Source organism: Grus americana, chromosome Z (assembly GCF_028858705.1).
Source record: "Grus americana isolate bGruAme1 chromosome Z, bGruAme1.mat, whole genome shotgun sequence".
NCBI classification, from domain to species: Eukaryota; Metazoa; Chordata; class Aves; order Gruiformes; family Gruidae; genus Grus; species Grus americana.
The window spans coordinates 58,639,814-58,661,050 of NC_072891.1; the positions used below are offsets into that span (position 1 = coordinate 58,639,814).

Here is a 21,237-nt window from a genome sequence, read left to right on the forward strand (position 1 = left end):
TTCCAATGGCTTTAGTCTATTCGACAAAGAACCAGGAATACATTGCCAACTATGAGACTGAAGTTGCATCTACTTCTGTCTTCTGCTGCCAGCATACACCACCAGACAGAGCAAAACACAGGAGACCAAAGCATTTCCAGATCAAACACCTGCACAAATGCCATAAAGTAAATGAACACTGTATTACAAAAGGCAGAGATCTCTCAAGATTAAGGACGAAAACATTTAACACACTTTAGAGTCTCTACTCAGGCCCTGCAATACTGACACACTGCAATTTTCTACTACTTATTTTGCTTATCAAAAAACCCCAAACAAAACAAAAAACAGTCAATCAAAAAAATCCCCACCACATTCCGCAGTGTAAGGTCCCAATCCTGGACTACAGATCACTTGCAAGCACATTCCAAATAAGGGGCATTTTAGAAGATGTATTTGTCATCACTGAACACACAGATGTGAGCATCAGAGCAAGACTTAGCTATAGTCACAGGTTAACAGCTGGGATACCAAAGTATCTGGGATTGATGTTTTAATTATAAATTAATTGTGTTTTCCTCCACTCAAATTTTGAAGTGACTGCAAGTTTTTGTTTGACCAGAAACCACCAGACTGACATGGAAAATAGAGGGAGAAAAAAATAATTCTTTCTCTCAGTGTCCAAAATCACTGCCTCATTACTGCAAAAAACAGTTAATAAAAAAAAAACTCTCCTCCCCCACATCTGGCAACATAAGCCCAAGCAGCAAATCAAGTGACAGCAGCTGCACACACTTAAGACAAACACAACAATGCGTATCATGCAGCAGTACTTTCTCCTAGTCACAAGGACAAGTTTATCTCCAAAAAGTGCTGCAGTTGAAATGCCATCCATTTAACCTTCTGATGCAATTCTGTGAAGAGCTAGCTGGATGGTAGCATGGACTCTGCACTGCTCTCCTATTACAAATGCAGATAAATAACACTCGCCAACCCTTAGCATAACTGTACTAAAACATGAAACAGAAAACAGTCTAACACAGTTATTCGATATTCATTCTTCTCCATTTGCCAGAAAACATACCAGGAGGAAAGTTATACATATACAATGCTGTCAAGATACAAATCAAGACTGATTTGCTTTAAGCACAATGGTAACATATCTTACTGTACCAAACATGAACAGAAGGACTAAAGCCACTAACTTGCTTTTCAGAAGAGGTCTAACAAAGCAAAAGCTGCTTTCTAACAAGGAAATTAAAAAAAAAAAAAAAGTAAGGAGGCCCACATTCACAGTATTTCATTATTGTATTTATTACTATTATTATATTTTATAATCTGTAAATCTGTACCAGTCAGATTGAAGCTGGAATATATCCACTACAGTAATCCCTGGATTAAAAACTTCCCCTAGCTTGGACACTGGGTGTAAACTCCTCCCCTTCAGATGAATAATAGTGTCACAAGCACTGTGAGATTCTATACTCACCATAACTATGTTTTCAATCAGGTCACCTATCAAATTTGTCAGATTGGGCAAAATGGCTCCCCCAAATGATCATCCTCCCAAAAACTCCCCACCAAACCTAAAAACCAAACAATCCTCCCCCCCCACCCCGAGACAAATCCGAAATCCACTTTTCAGCAATCAGGTAGGCAGAAGAGCAGTCTGCTTCACCTTCCTGGAGCTGTATATCTGTATTTCCTTACTAAAAGTAGCTTTACAGCTCTGAGCTGTCACAGGGCTACCCAGGTGACTGTTACTGTCTCCATATATATTAAAATTTACTAATTCTCAGCCTAGATGTAGCAGCTGGTGCAGCCTTCTGGTGTATCAGCCACTCCTCCCAGTTTTGTATTGTCAGCAAACTTGCTGAAGGCACACTCTGTCCCCTCATCCAGGTCATTGACAAATACATTGAATTTAGTTTCCTGGGTCCTCCTTCCTGCCCTTTTTGAAGACCAGAGTGACATTGGCTTTCCTCCAGTCCTCACATATCTCTCCTGTTCCCCATGATCTTTCAAAGATGATGGAGAGTGGCATAGCAGATCTATCACCTGCAGATCATGATCTTAATCATTTCCATGCCATGTGGAAAAGATTCAATGTGAAAGCACCATGCTGTCACCTCTCCCCCACGGGCATGTAGGAACAGGCCTTTCCATGTGATAAAGTGCCTCTATGTTCACCAGGGCTCATCAGTGTTCCAGACAGGGATATTTCTCCCAACAACCTTTCAGCCACTGCCCAGCAAACTGGTTTCAGTCATTTGTTTTTCTGTAGTCCAAAGGCCAAGGCCAGCACAGAAGAGCCCAGATTATGGCCTACATGCAGCACCCTTCCCACGTCTTGAGTTAAGTGCACTTCCAAGGCAAATCGCTAAATTTGTTCAACTGGCCTCCAAATTTATGTTTCATATTAGTGAATGACAAACACAGGGCAGGAAAAAGAAGGGAATGGATGCCATCCATCGTTTACTAACATACCCCTCCCAGAAGTCTCAACTACTCAGGCTACCCAGGATCTAATGCTGTACCTGCCACATCTGCCTTAGACACAATCAGAGGAGTGGCAACATGCTGAGGTTTTGTAACTGCAGGCTAGAGAGGGCATTCACACACAGGGAACACTTTGGACTCAGACACAGTTAACTTGCCTTTCCTCTTTGCCAAATCCAGCCACCTTTCATGTGGTCCTACCTGTCAAAATTAATCAATCACAGATATCAGGGAATCTCCAGAAGGCCTCAGGCAACTATTCAGATTCCAAATTCGTTTCTCAATTTGCTGTATTTGTCAGAGCTATTAAAAACCTGTGGCTTATCTCTTAACAGAATGTAAGATTATCAGAGTGGACTGTGAGCTCCTACAACCACTGATTCCTGTTCTATACATCCTATGCCATCCTATGGCACCCCATACACATATGATATTACTTTTTATCATGTACATCTAGTAATAGTAACTTGAGGCATGAGTAACTTCAAGCAAAAGAAACTCCAAAACATAAATAGAAGCACATTGATCAAAAGTAAGTGAAACTTGTATTTGAGTTTCTGTGATCAGAGAGAACAAGAATTTAGGGAACACTCACAGGAGTTCTCCCTAGCAGGATGTCTGTTAAAACTCAAAGCCAAAAGAAAAGGAGCATGGCTCAGTTATCAGACAAATTGACAAATTCAAAACCATACCTCTAGCTAAAAAGTCAGTTATCAGATACAAGATCAAAAAACCCCAACAACAACCACCCCCCCAAATTAAATACAAGCTGAGATTCTGGTTTACCCCTTTAATACATATTAACTATCTAATATATATATTAACTAAGGTGCAAGCTTCACTGTTGATGTTGTCTTTGCTCTTCCACAGTCTTAAGAAATACCATTTAATATCTACATATAATATTATACTAAATACAAGTTTAAATGAGTATTTGCATATGCAAAAGCATGATTTGCATATGTAGCCACAGGAAGAAAACAAAGAACATACCTAATAGCATAATTCTGCAGATATCTCTTTCTGACTAAAAAACAGGTTTTAAAGGGAACAACAAAAAAGAAACCAATGAGAAATTACCACACTGAAATAAATTAAGTCTTTAGGGATAACCTCTCTTTGAACTGAAAGGAAATACAAAACATCTATCCTTGAAACAGCAGTTCAGCACAGAACTGTTTGTTGTTTGACTGATTTAGTGGCTGTCGTGATTAATGACACACAGTTCTGGAAAAATCCAAGATGAATTATGGTAAATGACATGAAGCAAAAAAATAAGACATCTCCTGCCAGTCATACCGTTGGAAAACTTAATACAGGAGACTTTTTTTGGGAGGGAGATTTATTATTAAATATTATATATTATATTATTAATATGTACTTAAATTTAAAAAAGACAGACTATGTAGTTCTCTCTTGGCTTTTGAGACTGGCAAGTCCACCAGTATTAGACAAAAACATGTGACTGTCAGCAGAGATACAGAAGACAAGAGCACTTGGAAACTGTAAATTTGTGTCAAGAAAACATATTTAACACAATGTAATGAAAATTCCTCATCCTCTCTGAGAATTTATAGTCACGAAAGGCCAGTCACTAGCTACAGTAGAATTCACTCTATATTAAGTGGGTTTTTGTTTTGTTTTCTTTTTTTTTTTTTTTTTACAACAACCATGTGAAATTTTTGACAAATACCAAATATCTCTCCTTGTCCCCAAGCGATCTCCAGGTCTCACATCCCAAACATGGCCTAGACAGATGTTTTCTTGAATACAGTATTTTCATTTAATGCTCAGACCACTACACATCAGACAGGTCTCTAGTGATGAAGCCTGGACAGAACTCAGCCTGCATACAGGAGGACTATGAAGTCTGGTCTAGATTTTGTTTCCAAATGAATAAAGAGTTGCACTTATGTTTTCTTCCATGAAGCACTCAATTTAAGAGCCTGTTGAGTAATCCCCCCCATAGCCTCTGTATTGCCTTTTTTTCAAAATAAATTTCACAGCCTTATAAAACCTGCAAATACAGTGATCTGTACATGGTTGAATTCCCAAAAGGGTCAGCAGAAGGATCAGGAAGAGTAAAAGAAGGATTTTTAAAATCTTGCTAGTGAGTCAGAAATTTAGGTCATGATTCTAGAGGACTACTCTATAGATTAACCTGTGTATAGAGCCTTTCCTTCTACTCCTAAATCTGAGTGTTGGAAAGACCTGCATCAGCTCTGTCCCTGGAAGAAATCACAGGCCTCATTCATAGCTGGAGAGGGACACATTCCTTGCCTAAAATGTAACTGAGCCCAAGCACAAATTGGGCTCCTTAATTTCTGCTACAGAAGTGGGCTGGTAGTGAGGTATTGGGGAAAAAAAAAGCTAATATTTAATAACAGGGTTTGAAGAGCTACTCCCCCATACACAAGGCTTAGTGTTCAGCGAAAATGAATTGCCCTTTGCAGTTTCTAAAACTCCACACATTCACAGTGACAGGACCCATTTGCTAACAAGCTGATATATAAACAACAGTTCTTGTCTTCTTGCCTCCCCATTTCTCTCCTCTATACCCTTGATTCCCCAGGCAGTAATTACAGTTCCCCTCTATCCCATGTGTGTTCCTGCTTCAAGAGGGCAATGTAGGCCACACAGATGCTGCTACTGAAAGCTTAAAAAACAGTTCCACCTACTTTCCCCTCAGTAAGGAAATGGTCCTTCCTTGGCCCATCCACTCAACAATTTTAAATTTGAAAATACATCTTCCAGCATCTGCCAATATATCCAAGAGTTATGGAAGGATGGACAGACAGAGCAGTTAATAGGCATTGTTCCCTTCAGAAAATCAGGTTAAAAGAAGTTCAACAACAAAAAAAATTTGTATCCCATGCACTGCCATTAGCAGAATAAGTTTTGTACACTTCATGCACAATGCACAACTACTCCAAAACCACACCTTATGGCTGTTTCCTTGTCAATGCAGACTGTTTTACAGCAACATTTACAGAAACAGTGACATATCCAGGGAGATCTGTACCAATGTCGCTTTTCTACTTATCATCAGAATCCACCATATGCTGTTTCAACTGTCAAGGCTCATACTACTTCCCCCACTTCAACACAAGGCCCAGCATACTGTTAGTCAAGGACACAATCATGCTGACACAGAGCAGCAAAGGAATGAGAAGTCAAGCTATATTCTTTGCCATGGGGCAGTGCTCTGCATGAATGTCTGAGAATCAGACACTATAACCAACTGCTGGTAGGCACGGACACATACAAAGATATTTAGAGACACAAATATCTCTCCTATACCAAACAGTGTCTGAGCTTAGGGAGCAAAGGAGCTTGTAAAAAAATAGAGAACACGCATTTCTTCAGTGATCCCAGCAAATACATTGGCAAACTGGCCACCACAAGATCAGACTGCAAACCAGATGTTTACTAGCAAACTTGATAGTTAAAAAGAGAAACACAGATTCACCTTTTTCCTTTCTAGATCCTTTCTCCTCATTAATCAGGCTAAAATTCATTTGCATAAATTCCAATACATGTTCTTACTGTGCCTGATTTCTCATTTAGAGTTAAAATGCTCTTTAAATCATAATAATATGCATAACCTTATTCTGTCTGTAGAAGGTTTCACTTTCACATATACATTACATTAGACTAATCCTAACGTCAACAGTTTGCTTGCAACTTTGCCTTAAGTTGGATATGTATGCCTTATCTGAGCAGTTTTGAAGGAAAGGCTGCAGATAATATCTGTGCTATCAAGCAATAGTAAGAAAGCTGGATTTACGGTGGCCCAACTGTTGAAACAAAACTGTGTAGCTTTAGCTATGCTTAGTGTCTCAGTACTTTCATGTTCATGTGCAGACTTAATTAACCTAGCTCCTGCACACACCCATGTGAAAATTCAGAGGACAATCTATAGAAGCAAGCATAACTCATTCGCTGTTGCTGATCAGCACCAGTATTCAGCCCTGCTTTAGTGTCCTCACAATATCATTCTCTTCCATTGACTCACCCAGCCATGCCCAACTGTATACACTTGCACTTGATCTGAACAAAGCCCTATTCATCCTTTTATGCTTTTGCAGAAGGTATGCTTGTAGGCTTTAGAGACTATTGTCAGACTAATTCCACATTCACTTATGCACAGATTCATCTACAGAATGAGGAAAAGTACTCCAGCTTGACAGAGCCATACCTTAGATCTCGCGTTACTGTTCTTACAGGAATGCTCTGTATTAACATGTCTGCCAGTAACACTCAGACTCCAGGGCAGTTTTTGAACATCAGAGTTGTTACACTAAGACTTAGGTTCCATGAGATCTCTGAAGACAATTAAATCACTTTTCTGCTCAAAGTAGGGGTATTATGAAAGCTAGACCAGGTTGTTCAGGTTCTTGCCCACAGAAGTTTTGAAAGTGTCCAAACAGAGAAGGTCCACAACTTGTTTCTCAGCAATATGCATGTTTATGTATATAAAATAACACATAATAATGATAAATACATATGTTATATACTTATCATATATTTGTATATGCATATGTATGTACATACATATAATTTATATTTCAGAACTTTACAAATCATTTCAACATATGTAACAAGAAAACCTAAATACTTAAATAAAACTGATAGGCTACAGTAACAGTTTGAGATCAGACAGAAGATGCGTAGACCAGAGAGACAGAAGATGCATAGACCAGAGGATGTGATTAAGTAGGCATTTGGATCCCATTCACAGATATTATGGTTCCCATGAAGACAGAAGACATGCAAATACTGCACTGATGGACTGCTCTGGACCTAGCTCAATAATTTAGAAAAATCCTTCCACAGGTAATATGTGGTATCCACCATGTAGTTTTCACTTATATTTACAGTCAGAACCTGTAAGGCAATAAATCTGCTGTCAGCATTTTGACTCTTTTCACCTGCCTTCTTTTGCTACCCATGCAAACTCCAACACCGCATTCATTTTTAGGTAGACTTTTTTTTTCTTTCACTATCCAGTTTAGCCTTATCCAACATTTAGCCATATGCACATCGTTACTACCTTTTCAGGTTAAACAATATATCTCCTCCTTATCTCCTACAGTTATTAGCTTTATCAGTCTGAAGACTTTAATTAGAATTGCTGGCTGAACATAAAAGCACAATGACAAAAGCAAGTTTAATCATAGGGACATACCTCAGTTCTACTATTAATATTATTTATCCCTCTAATACTTTTGGTAAGCTAATGCTTGTTCACAGATGCAAATTTAACTTTTGCAAGGAATGCTCCAGGGTCTTCATATGTGACATAGTAATCTACAGATATTGCAAAAGCAATTGCTGTAGAATTGCATCTGCAGCATGCAGCTTTCTCTTCTCTCTCCATCTCTGTGAAGTTGTCAGCTGCTGGAACCATGTCAAAGTTATCACTACTGAATCAGCAAAGACATGTAAAAGCAATGGATTACTTCCTTCTCTCCCACAGCTCTCTTTTTTCAGTATATAACCTCATAGCAATCAACAGATAGAGAGATTAAGTGGTGAACTTACACAGAAGCAGGAAGAGGTAAACCAACTGCAAAACACACAAGGCAAGCTTGTAATGGGCACACCAGTGCTAGGACCTGGAAGGTTACTGCATACAGTGATATCCTTCCAGGAGCATCCCTGCAGCCCACCTGACCTCTTAAAGATAAACCACCAAGCTACTGAACAGCAGTAGGGCCACATGGCTTCTCTTTCTGCACCAAGAAGCCGAGGGGGGAGAGAACGAGGTACACCCTTCTGCTGGCTCAGAGAGCCCTAGCTCTGTAGCTCCAGCCTATCACCCTGTAAAGAAAAACAGCCAGCATCTTGCTGTTCTGCCCAGAGGTCTGCACACAGCTGGCCATTTCTGAAGTCAGGGTGTTTCAGTCTCACCTCCAGCTGCCATTGCAAACTGTTTGTGCCCCCTTCCACCTTCCCTTCAGCAACAGGAGTATGTTGACTCCTCCAACACACTAAATGCTCTAACTTCAGACTGGTAGGACTGTGCAGGCTTTCCAGCTGCAAGAGAGTAGCTATTCTATGATACTATACTACAGCTGGAAGACCAGTACAACAACGTGGATAGATCAAGTCAGCAACAGATGTCTATTACCACAAGGCTTCTCTAGACTTAGTGCCAAAGAGTGACCAACCACAGCACACCCCCCACCCCACCCACTCCCATTATTTTCCTAATAACACAATGGTGGTGGAAAACTCTGTATGATTAGTTTGATCCCACACACAGCTCAGGACTCACTGAGTTGCATTATCCTGAGTGGAAAGTCACTCCTCAACTCCCTACTCTCCAGTTTGGTGTTCAGCTTTACTGAAGCCTGTTACATTGAGCAAACAGTCATTATAGACCAGCACTCAGTCCACACTGGACAATTCTAAGACAAACCTCACTCCCTGATGAGCCAGGGTCCCTATGTCACAGCTCAGGACTTCAAGTGAAATTCACACTCAACATGTCCTCCTCCCTGCATGCCACAATTCAGCATCTCTTCCCCCATGCCAGATCAACAGTTAAAATGACTTCAGTATTTAGCAGACACAAATACCCTCAGAGGTATGGTGACAGCAAGCTCAACTCAACAGCACCCATGTTCCCTTCAATACCTTCCATCATCCTTGAACACCAGCTGGAAACGTGTCAGCAACACCTGTACAGTTCAGTGAACCTGAATCATTTCAATACATGTAGCATCACAATCATGTACAGGCCAAATCAACTATGCATTGATTCACAGAGTGTAGCGTTCCATATAACAGTTGGGAGCTGCACCCACAGCCAAAGACCTCTCTAAGAATCCCACTGGAACTTTCCCTGTGTGAGGTTCATAACAAGAGTGTGGGGGGTGGGGAAGTGCAGGCATTTGTTTGCAGTATTAGGGACCCTTGTTCTTTCCAAAACAGAAGTGAACAAACATTCTAGGCAGTTCTTAACCTTCCTATTATAATTGTGGAACATCTGGCAGTTTTTAGTTTCTCCTAGGTTGCAGACTTCCAATCCTTATCTGTGAGTGATTTGTCTAATCCTCGCAGTAGAAAAATTGCTCCCAGGATTTACCAAATCATCCAGCTCATCTTCTTCATTGCTGCTGCAATCTCAGTAACTTTGCACTGCCTTTACCAAAGACACGTCTGTCAGCCACAGCAGAGCTTCTCAAATGAATTTCAGGTTTAAAACTGCCTGCAGTAGCCTTTCATTCTTCAATATCCCCTGCAGATCGCTGGTAGGCCAATCATGTCAATCACTATGGCTAACCAGCTTATTTCTTTAATGTAGACACGTCAGGGTATGGGAGACAAGAGAGGAGCACTGGAAATGGAGGCAAAGGAATGTCTCTCTAATCTGAAACAGAGAGAAATTAGTCAGAAATCACAAAAGCCACAGCAAGCTGGACCAACGCTTTCTCATTGACTGGCAGGACATTCTCCCAATTTAATACTAACCAAGCATTTACTCCTTTCTACACCCACCACAGACAGACTTACACAGAAGACATGAAATCTAACAAGTATGAAATTTGGCATGAAATTTTACAAGTCTGAATGCCAGATTGTGCACCTGAGACTGAATAATGCCAGGCACGAGTATAAACTGGGAGAGGAATGGCTCGAGAGCCACCCTGCAGAAAGAGATCTGGGGGTGCTGGTCAATAGCAGCTCAATATGAGTCAGCACTGTGCCCTGGCAGCCATGAGGGCAAACAGCATCCTGGAGGGTGTCAAACATAGCATAACCAACAAGTCAAAAAAGGGAATTATCCCACTGTATTTAACCATGGTATGGCCTCACCTTGAATACTGCCTGTGGTTCTGGGCCCCACAATTTAATAAGGATGTTCAGGTACTCTAATACGTCCAGAGGAGGGCAAGAGAGATGGCGGAAGGGCTGGAAGGAATGCCCTATAAGGAATAGCTGAGGACTTTGAAGAAAATGAAGCTGAGGGGTGGCCTCATTGCTTTCCACAGCTTCCTGAGGAGAAGTGAAGAGGGAGGTGCTCAGCTCTTCTCCCCAGTATCCAGTAGCAGGACATGCGGGAACGGTTCAAAGCTGCATCAGGGGAGGTTCAGACTTGACGTTAGGAGCCATTTCTTTACCAAGAAGGTGATCAAACACTGGAACGGGCTTCCTAGAGAGACAGCTGATGCCCCATGCCTGTCAGTGTTTAGAGGCATTTGGACAATGCCCTGAACAACATGCTTTAGCTTTTGGTCAGCTGAAGTGCTCAGACAATTGGACTTGATCATTTTAAGACCCTTCCAACTGAACTATCTTACTTTAAGATAGGCCAGGAATCTGTTTTGTTGGAACAATATTGGTTGAAACTAGGGAAGAAAGGTTGTATCTGAAAAGTAGCACTTTCTTTAATGAAAAAGACCGTCCTAAAACTTCACTTGCAGAGAATCCATTGGATATAACATCTTGCATAACTTTCTCTGCAGTCCCACTTTACTGAGCTACAACCAAACAATCTTTATAAGGTCCCTATGCAGAAAATACCCACAGAATATGTAGCACAGCTGTAGGCTGTTTGAATCTTATTCAGACTTTACATACTGATCTTTAAAACTATATTTGGGACACTTCTGACTTTTCTTTGAAGATTTAAGACTATCTTTTGTTGCTTTGGGTTTTATGTCGTTTTTTTTTTTAAACCTTGCAAGATTAAAATAGATCTTTATACATGTCAGAAAAGCAGAGATCTGAATTCTCTAATGGTAGTCTGTTCACACACAGTCTTCCTGTAGGTTCCTTCAGGAACTTTTAGTCCACAGTCATAAAGAAATACTATGTTAGAAATTGTCAGTGGCTGAAGTCCCCCAGTAGTCACTATCACTCTCACACATAACGCATGTGAAATGCTTTGAAATCCTTTCGGAATATAGCCACTGATAATCCAGTATCTATTATTTTTGCACAGCTCCATGGAGACAACACAAGAATTCAAGCATTACAGTTTCACATCAATGTATATAATTCAGCCACAGAAACAAAGCAGCTCTGCAAATTTTTTTCATCCAGACCAAATAGACTGTAGGGTTTTTTTAGAGTCAAATATTAACAATTAAGTTTTAAAGCTGACCTTCCATCCCTCCAATGGAAAATATCCCAAGTACTTCCAGTCCACTGCAGCCATGAGTGGTTCTGTTAGTTTTTCAGCTAGAACTGAAAACTATGGTCAGGAAGTCCAAATAACTGGCCTGGTAGATAAGGGGAGAGTAGTGGATATTGTCTACCTGGACTTCAGTAAGGCCTTTGACACTGTTTCCCATAAGATCCTCATGTACAAACTGTTGATGTATAGGCTGGATGAGGTGGATTGAAATCTGTCTGAAGAATGAGGTCCAGAGGGTGGTGATCAGTGGCACAAAGTCTAGTTGGAGTCCAGTGACTAGTGGTGTACCCCAGGGAAAGACAACCACAAACATTGGCACTTTTAGAAAGAAAAGTGTGTCCCTTCTGAGCTTTTGCCTGGAATTTTTAACCTCATTCCTAATATCCTGTATTCCTCACCCTCTCAGTCCAAAAGGAATAAGCACTTTCTACCATGCAATGAGCCCAGAAATTAAGGGTAGTGTGGATCTCTTTGATTTGGAAAGACAGCCCGCTACAGAAACATATTTGATGTCTTGCATGCTTTCCTGTGAAGCAACAGAGGGTACATATGAAAGAGTGGTGCAAGCATGTGTTCTTGCTCTCTAGGGGCCAACTGAGTGTGGTTTGTAGATATTAGATACACAGATAGCATGGAAAGGGGTGGAAACAGGACAAAAGGTCCACCATCTTGCCCTTATGGGCATTTGTACTGCAGTATTAGCCTTCTTCAGAATAAGACCATGTGGAACATGTTCAGTTACAGTCTTCCAGTAAATAGTTCAATAAGCACGTCTTAGCTCAGAAGGGGCAAGTCAATCTTCTCGCTTGAATCTAGTAACTGAGGTACTTTCTTTCAACGGTTTGTATCTGCTTACTGCAAGGGTATACATGATACACTCTTCCAGAAGACTACCATTTCCTCCCTCAATCTCCATGTGTCCAACTGCTTCATACTCCTTCCTGATAGCCCTTCTTTGCTTGTATCTCTTTGTGTCCAAGAGTCTGAAAGTGTGGATGGTTCCCGGAGCCAAGATCGTCCTAAGCTGTGCAATACACTGCAGATGCCAGGCATACTTGTAACTGAATAGCCTACTACACCACTTCAAACAGCCCTAAAGTCACTGAGACTCCACAAACTCAGGTAATGACTGAATATCTTCCCATTCATAAGACTGTGATAGTCCCTTAATCATAAGACTGACATACGTGGAAAAATGCATTTCTAACTGCACTATAGCAACATGAGATACATAGAAAAATTGCAGCTTGCTGCCTTTATGTGTGGCCTTGCCCAAGCCATTCATGCAGGTTCACAAGACCAGTGGCCACTGGTATCTTTTTCCCAAGACCCTGACTCAAAGGCAGAGCCATATGCCAATGGGAACCACAAGCAGAGAGGAAGACTGTTTCAGAGTAGAATCAACTGTCAAGAGCAGCAGCCTGACACCCTGCTGCAATGGATTAAACATGGGAATAAGACATGGAGTTACATTTGTAGTTTAGGATCTCTAGAAACTATATACTTTGATTTAAATCAAACCCCAACACCGCTTAGACATCTCTCAAGTGTTTACACAGTGCACCTCAAAATACCACCTGCAAGATTCTGTTAAATACACCTGACTTGTTCTCACTTGCAAGATCAAATAAAACTTAGACCTTCCATATACAGAAATAAGACAATCATCTTCTCAATGTTTACTAAAAGGTTTTAATTATATACAGACATTAATAATGTTCCACTGAGCCTAAGTAACTTTATGCAAGATCTTAAAAATTCAAAAGCATTTCCATAGTCTATTGCAATGTCAGAAAGGTACTTGTTTCTTACATAATGGGGGGGAGCTTTCAAGGCAAACAGGTTTAGCCCTCATGCTTAACTAGCATCCAGATCTCTGCACCACACACTTCTGAGGTGGATCCTATGGAAACAAAGTTTGGGTTTTGGTGGGTTTCCCCCCTCCCACCTTTTTTTTTCTTCTTATACAAGTGTAGAATTCACATATAGACATTGTTTTCAGACCTTTGCAAATCAAGTCAGCAACTGTACTGCTATGAACAGTTTCCTGCCTGATTGCTGCTGCCACACAACATTCGCATGCTTTTGCACTGGATCAGTTCTGCCTATGCAGAGCTATTTTCTACATCATCAGATACATCCTGTCCTGTGGAAATTGACCTTACAACCTGCAGTGTCTTCTGCAAATTCAATATCCAGAACTGCTGCACAGTTCTGCCTCTACTGCACAGAGAGAGTGCAAAATGCTGCTTGTTATGAAATAATTGTCTTTTAAAGGACAAGTACACTACAATCCCAGCTTTTAAATACTAAGAACTTCCTGCAATGGAGTATGATAAGCTGCTCTTTGAATAGTGTTCCAGCTTCTTCAACTGCAAAGTCAGGCAGCGAAATGTTTAGATTCGAAAACACGCAATAGGTGAAAAAATACACAAAGTATCCTTTCACACAAACACTTTCCCCTCAACTACTACTACTTTCATGAATTTACACACACTGCACAAAGGCAGACAGAGGAGAGTCACTCAGGAAGACTTCAACTCATTCTTTTAGATCCCCAGTTCACCAAGTGGTTTGTCTATTGATTTGATGTTAACCGAAGTCTCACGCTTATTCTTACACAAATACAGTAACCACCAGATTGTTCTGGCATATAGCCACATGTTGTTCTGGCTTGCATATGCTCGTTCGTCTGCTATAGGAGAGCTAAGCAGTTAACATCTCCCAGGCCAGCACTAAAGATAGAAGACAGCAATTTCCTGTCCTCCATACTGGAGGAATTGAGCTGCTTCTGCCATGAATTCTAACATAGCCTGCTCTCCCTTGTTTGAAGATAAGCACCACTGTTAAAGTCCCAAAATCTCCCTGATTGTACTACCTAAATAAAAAAAAAAAAAAAAAATCCACTCATCCATTTCAAGTCAAAGACATCTGGCAATTGTGACTCTCCCTTGGGCATCTGTTAAGATTAGTCACCTCACTATTAAAGATGCATAGCAATTCGGAGTTGTCTGCTTCAATTTCGGTCAATACTTCTACCTCCACACATCAAAGCTTCCTGAACCCCAGATATATTACATCTCTGTGGTTACTTTTACAACCTATGCCTGGAATCTTGCAAAATAGAACCATGCCTGCCATTGCTTTTAATCACCATCTCTTTGACTCTCTGAACTATTTTCTTCTGGGAATTTTATCTGACCGGTCTGCCATTACTCAGCCATTTTCCTTTATAAGTAGCCACCCCAAACAAGCACCTTCCTGAATCTTCTTCCCATTCTAGTAACTCTTTCAAGTTTAACACACAACTGAGCTCTTCAGCCAACTCTTCACTGATGACTAGTCACAAAAGTTATAAAATTGCTCACTGAACTTGTTGAAAACCATACTTCTCAATTAACACATAAAGGAAAATAGCACTCTATCCTTGTGTGTGAAAAACACAGAGGTGCTGGAACAGAACACAAACATTTAGTGAACACTATTGGATTGTTAAACACTAACTTATTTCTGTGATGACAGACTTATACAGCAACTAGATCTTTTTTCATTCCTAAGGTACTTACTAACTTAATCTATGCTACTGACAATTTTGGTTTTAACATTTCTATCAACTTTGATGTTTTTAACATTTCTACCAACTCTTCTGAATGTCAGACCTCTAGGTTTTTTTGATACCATCTTTACTGTCCCCTCTACTATATGCTTCTTACAGAAGCTTATTTCCACTTGCTTTATTTGTCACTGAACTAGACACACTCTGTTAACTAAATTCCTCATTTTTTATCCTCACTGAATGATGGGTATAGGAGAGAAGCAGTTCTCTGCTGCCTACTATGACCACTGCTTACCAGGTTCACCTGCCAGTCTTTACATTTCAGGGCTGTGAAGTAAGAGAGATTTCACTTCCATTACTGGGAGGAAAGAACACATTTGAACAAAAGGCAAGCTATGTAGCTCCTCACAACCAAATTCTGCTGTGGGTGGGGGCAAGCACCCTAACCTTTTGAGGTGTAGGGATGATTTGATTTCTCAGACATGTTAAGATTTATGACTTGTCACATATAGTTCTCTCTCAAAAACAGACAGAACATGACTATGACATGCATATTCTGTATTTTTTTAAAAAAAAATAAATACAGGCTGCTTATTCAAAACAAGTTTTAGAACCTGCAACAAGGGCTTAGGAGCAGCACACAGATTTATGACCACACAAGGCAGCAGGTTACCTAGTAACAGATGTAGTTTCTGCTTCGCAAATTGCTTCAGTAGGGTCTAAAATTGAAACATAATTAAAAAAAAAAATTATGCCCTATTTCAGAAAAAAAATAGAAGTTGCACTTGGAAGTATTTTGCCTCAGGCAGTTATTTTGTCTGAAGTATAACAGTTGCTGAAAGCATTTGCATCACAGCAGATACATGGTATCAACACAGGCCATTGAAAAAGATTGACTATACTGCAACTGTAATGCTAACTTTATTCATTCACTTCCATAAAAACAGTTATTTCCATTCAGGAACTACACCTAAAATGACAGGCAATGTAATAAATTCTAGACTTTTAATCTTGTATCATCACCATCACAAGCTTATTTATTTGGAATTCCACCTCGACAGGATATAATTTATCAAGTTGTCATGGAAATGTGTCACCACTCAATGCAATCATGTTAGATATTTAAACACGTACACACAGATCATTTAAATTGATAACATTCAGCACATACTTAAAATTCCTGTGATGTGACTATTACACTGAAGTTGTAAATGCCAATTTACAAAATGGAGAAATATTAATTTCCAATATATGAAAAAAATAAACTATACTCACAAAACCAACAGAGGTGGAGGGATATGTGCTGTGCTTACAAAATAATTAACCCTACTTCCCTCTGCAAAGCTTCCCAGCTGTAACCTGAGCTCCTGAGCCCAGCACTTTCTAGCGCTGTCTACAGCATTTTGTTAATATTTGTAGAGAACGACCAGTGAAAGATAGGAAAACATTTGCAACTGAGCAAGTAAAGAGTTTGCTTGAGGTACCTGCCAGGTGGAAACAGTCATCATGGAAGTTGTGATGCTGTTGTAACACAGGACTTTGAACTAGTTCACCTTTGACACTTAACTAGGAGGCAGAGAAATTATTACTGCACACATGACAAACTGCCTCCTTAAAAACAGGCAGTCTGACTCGGGATGGTATCAGATTTTTTTTTTTATATTATTTTACATTTTTTATATATGACCACTCCATACCATGCGCGATGGGTCTGAGGCCACAATTTTGAGTAACAGGCACAGGGCTTCTCAAGTGACTCTAGGGGTCCCCAAGCACCCCCTCAAAGACACATCCTGTTCTGCAGGAGCATGCCAACCCAGGACCCTTGGTACCAGTGATAAGGTTGGCAGTGCACTGTGCCTCAGAGCAGGACTAAGCACACCTGCAAACCTGCCTCATCAGAAGAGAGGTGAGTTTGAAAGCCGAGGCCTACTACTACATTATGCCAGCCTTGCACATGCCCTACCTGCTCTGAGATATTAAAAAGGGCCTGGCAACCCAGTGAAGCATAGTGGAGAGCAGTGGCTGCTCCAGCTGTATTCAGACAGGAGCTAGTCCCCTCACCAAGACTCCTTCTAGGGGCTGACACAGCCCCAAGTCCTACTACTTAGTCTACAAGAGAGGGAACAGGAGCACAACACTTACTTTATCCTTCATGGCAGAAGGAACAGAGGTCACCAGCTGCTTGGAGCTCTTGTTGAGCTTCTTGCCCGCACCATCGCTGCTGCTGCCACTGCCACTCTCGACCTTGATAAGCCGGTGCTTGGGGGAGATGTATTTCACATTGGGTGGTGTTGCTGGGCGTCGCTCGCTGTGGCTGCGAAAGAGGTGGGGGGAACTGGCTGCGCAGGTGATGGGGGGCACGGCGCAGCACGATGAGGAGGAGAAAGCCTTTGGGGCTGCCTCGCCTAGGTCGTCGGGTGCGGAGTAGTCCGGGCGGCACATGGCACGCAACTTGCGCAGGGACGAGCCAGGCCCGCTGTAAGGGTCCTCGAAGTCGAGGTCTTTCTGGGCGCGGTAGGCGCGGAGCAGGTCACCGGTGTCGTCGCGCAGGCGGCGGTGTGGAAATCCGGACGAGGTGTGGTGGTGAAGGTGCGGCGGCCCGTCGGGGCGGGGCGCACTGCTGGCTCCGTTGCGTTTCTCTCGGTAGTCGGGCCGCGGAGGCTGCGGGGGACTCTTGGTCTTGTTATTGCCCAGGCTGAAGTATTTATTCAGCCATTTGGCCATCGTCTCCCCTGGCCGCGGCCTCTCAGCACCGCGCGCTGCCCGTGGCGCACAGCGCGCCAGCCCTGCTAACCGCCGCCAGCCGCATGGAGAAGCGGGGCGGTGGAGTGGACTAGCCGCCCCCCCTCCACGCACACGCCGCTCTTCCGCTGCCAAATACTGCAAGGGCCCCGCTTAGGCCCCCGACTTCCCAGCGGGACGCAACCGTTCGCGGCCCGAGCCAGGCACTCGCTGTACCTCCACGCTCTCCCCGGCGGCTCCGAGGCTCTCGCGAGCACAGCCCCGACTCCCCCGCCCCTGCACCACAGCCTCACCTAACCTCAGCGCGCACTAGGGAGGTGGAGGACGCATCTGCATGCAGGCCTCGCCGCCAGGGCCCACCCACCGCCGGGGGCGGGGCTGGGCCAGGTGCCGGCGGGCAGTGGCTGTGCGATGCGCTCTGCTTTGGCCGCGGGGCGGGAAGGAGGCCGGTTGAGCGTCTCCCTGCAGGGGGCCTCTCTGGGGCTCATCACTTTCCTCGTAAGCCCTGGGAAAAACAGGACGCGCATCGTCATCATCTTTAGCAGCAGCAGCAGCAGCAGTAGTAGTAAGTGTCTCTGGGGAGTGGGGAAGTGTCGCTACCGCCTTTTCGTGCGCTTCGCGGCAGAAAGATCGCGGCAGGGGTGTGTTAGGCCCTGCCGGGCCCGTGCTGTGGCGGTGGGACCCTCCGACCCTTCCGCTCTGCGTCCGTGAAAGGGCAGGGGAGCCCTCGCCGTGAGGAGACCAGACGGTCTTGCCTAGCTGGCCTGAGGTTCAGGATCCTCTGTCTGTTCTCTAGCCTGTTGTCTGCAGGGACCAGGACACCTGCAGCTAGAGTGATGTGATTTCAGTCACTGTATACACAGTTTGAGCTCTGAATTTTCTAGTGCTGTTGCGTGGATGCCCCCTTTCCCCTCAGTGACGTAAGTGGTCTTAGACTGGGGCCAGCTGGCCCCTATCAAAGGGCACTAAGCCCTGTTGTTGGCTAGGGCTGATGCTAAGTAAACAAGGTATTGTGTATTTTGTTGGTAGGTGCTTTTCCCAGGTGTGTGGATGTGTTCTTAACATGAACAGCAGAGGTCCTAACATGCTTTCTGCACAGAAGAGTGGCCTGAAATTAGAAGTGAGATGTAAGGCCCTTTTAAAGATGGGAAAGGCAATGTTATGCAGTGTTTGGAGAGTGGTATGAAGATGTCAGGGTTTTGTCACATTTTGCACTGTTGTTTTTAATTATTTGGGAGATGAACTTTTTTTTTTTTTAATTCAGACTATGGTAGGGGAAAGAAAAGGAACATTTTATCTACTTCTTATTACAAGTCACCTGTGTAGTCCTCTGTTGGCATTGTTGAAGCCCAGCATCAGAGTCATACCTGTAGTACATTTTGCACACCCACCCCTAATCATGAATTCTGAGTCTAGAATGGAGTAGGTTATCTTAATGAATTAAAGATGGATTAGACTTTCACGTGAAGTTTTTATCTGGTTTTATGGACTATTTTAACCTTGCTCTTGGCTGCACATTCTCTACAGGAAGCATTTTTCTCTCTTTTGAATGCAAAGAAATTCCTTGAGTTTGATCATTATCATGCACCTTGCTCAAGGTAAGTGTGTCTGTATATTTTAGTGACTTCCTGGGAACAGAACTTCTCCACTATGAACACAGGATTCAATTATAATTCCCTCCTGGCAGGACTTCTTGCAGCATTGCCATCAGCTTGTGTGGAAAGGAGGATAGCATGCTCCATTTACTGGCTTGGGCAACTGGAAACATTTCTGGGTTTACGTCCTTAATGCTGTTCTCTCATCTCTGTTCAGCATATTGATCCTGTCCATCTTTAGTTTTTTTCAGAGCAACTTCTCAGCCTGAGCCTGACAAGTGTCCTGTTTCTTGACTGGCTAGTACCAGGGCTTTTTCAGGGGTTCTAAGACTCCCAACAGTTGCTGTTTCTAGTAATGGCATATTCTAGGCCCTTTATAGAAGGGTAAGTTTTTGCCCTGAAGCAAGATGAGTTTCAATTTCTTTAAAACTCTCATTACTCAGAAGTCTAGCAGCTCCCTAATGCCTGTTCTGCCAGTCTTTCCACCAAGAATTTGGCTCCAGCATGGAGGCATGGGAGGGGCAGGAAGGCTCCAGGAGTACCCCAAACTCAGACCAATACTGTCCCTTGTGGCTTAATGAGGAACTAATTTTCTCTGCTGTGTTGACAGGCAGCTTGGAATAACAGGTGAGTAAAATGATGCCAATGCAGGGCAGCTTCTCCAATATTTCTGAGGTTCTCTTAATTTACCTACCATTAAATGTCAGAAATGTAGGAGGATAGGAAAGACAGGGTTTCTGCATAACCCCAGAAAAAGCCAAATCTGGATAAAACATATGAATGAAAATTATTCCATACCTATTAAGGACAGATCTGGCAGAGAAACGAGATTAATATTTCTATTGCCTGTGGAGCATGCCAATCTCAGACATGGTTCCAACCTGAGTCTGCAAGGACCGCAGCACTCTTGGATGTGCACAGGCTGCTTCCCAATGCCAGTCATACCATCCAGGGTATATCTGCACCTGCAACACTCCTAGTCCCTGCTCTGAGTCATTTTCACAGGGCTATTTGCAGGAATCAGGCTTCATCTTTTCAGAGCTTTGACTGGAGTTATGAGTTCTGGTTGGTTGGTTTCTGGCATATTTTTTTACCAAACATAGGGATGGAGGGGTAGTGGTGAAAGTGAACTTTCTTGAAAGTTCTCTGTGAAATAACAAATCCTAAAATGTTACGATCTGAATTGAACATCTGTTTCTGCTTGGCTCTGCATCTCTTGAAGTAAAATACCAATTACAATTTGTTCCAACTTATAGAATGAGTAATAAAGAGATTCTTACCTCCACTGAGACCAAATGAAGGGCTGGCATTTGATATATTATTACACACAAGGCATTCATTTGTGCTGACTAAGTGTATGCACTCCTAATCATATTAATTTAATTTAATAATGAAGTTAAGTAACAACTACTCTGGAATTTACAAGACATGTGCTTCCTCTTATGCTTCTGATTTCCATGTGTAATATGAGTTGCAGTGCATTTCAAATCAAGACAAAGAAGAAAAAGTAGGAAGTGACCTACAGAGCAAAGACCTTTCTGGATTAATAAACACTCAATCAGTGCCGCCATGTCTAACTTTGCAGTTATTTTACAAGACAACCAGTCCAACATTTTTAGTATTGATCAGCTCTTCACATTGAAATACCCACAACAAAGCTGGAAAGGAGGAAAATCCTTCTGGTTATTATGGCTTTGGGCTAGGCAAAAAATCAC

The 21,237-nt window shown here is 42.3% G+C and overlaps 1 protein-coding gene across 2 annotated transcripts in view; it reads right to left on the minus strand.

Moving 5' to 3' along the window:
- The window catches only part of SHB (SH2 domain containing adaptor protein B), an 86,210-nt gene extending 67,936 nt beyond the window's left edge, over window positions 1-18,274 (minus strand). For both annotated transcript variants that reach the window (XM_054810759.1, XM_054810760.1), the window contains exon 1: window positions 17,328-18,274. In XM_054810759.1, coding sequence (XP_054666734.1) covers window positions 17,328-17,909 — 582 coding nt within the window. In that variant the 5' untranslated portion in view covers window positions 17,910-18,274. The remainder of the gene's footprint in view (window positions 1-17,327) is intronic.
- Window positions 18,275-21,237: the final 2,963 nt, after the last annotated feature.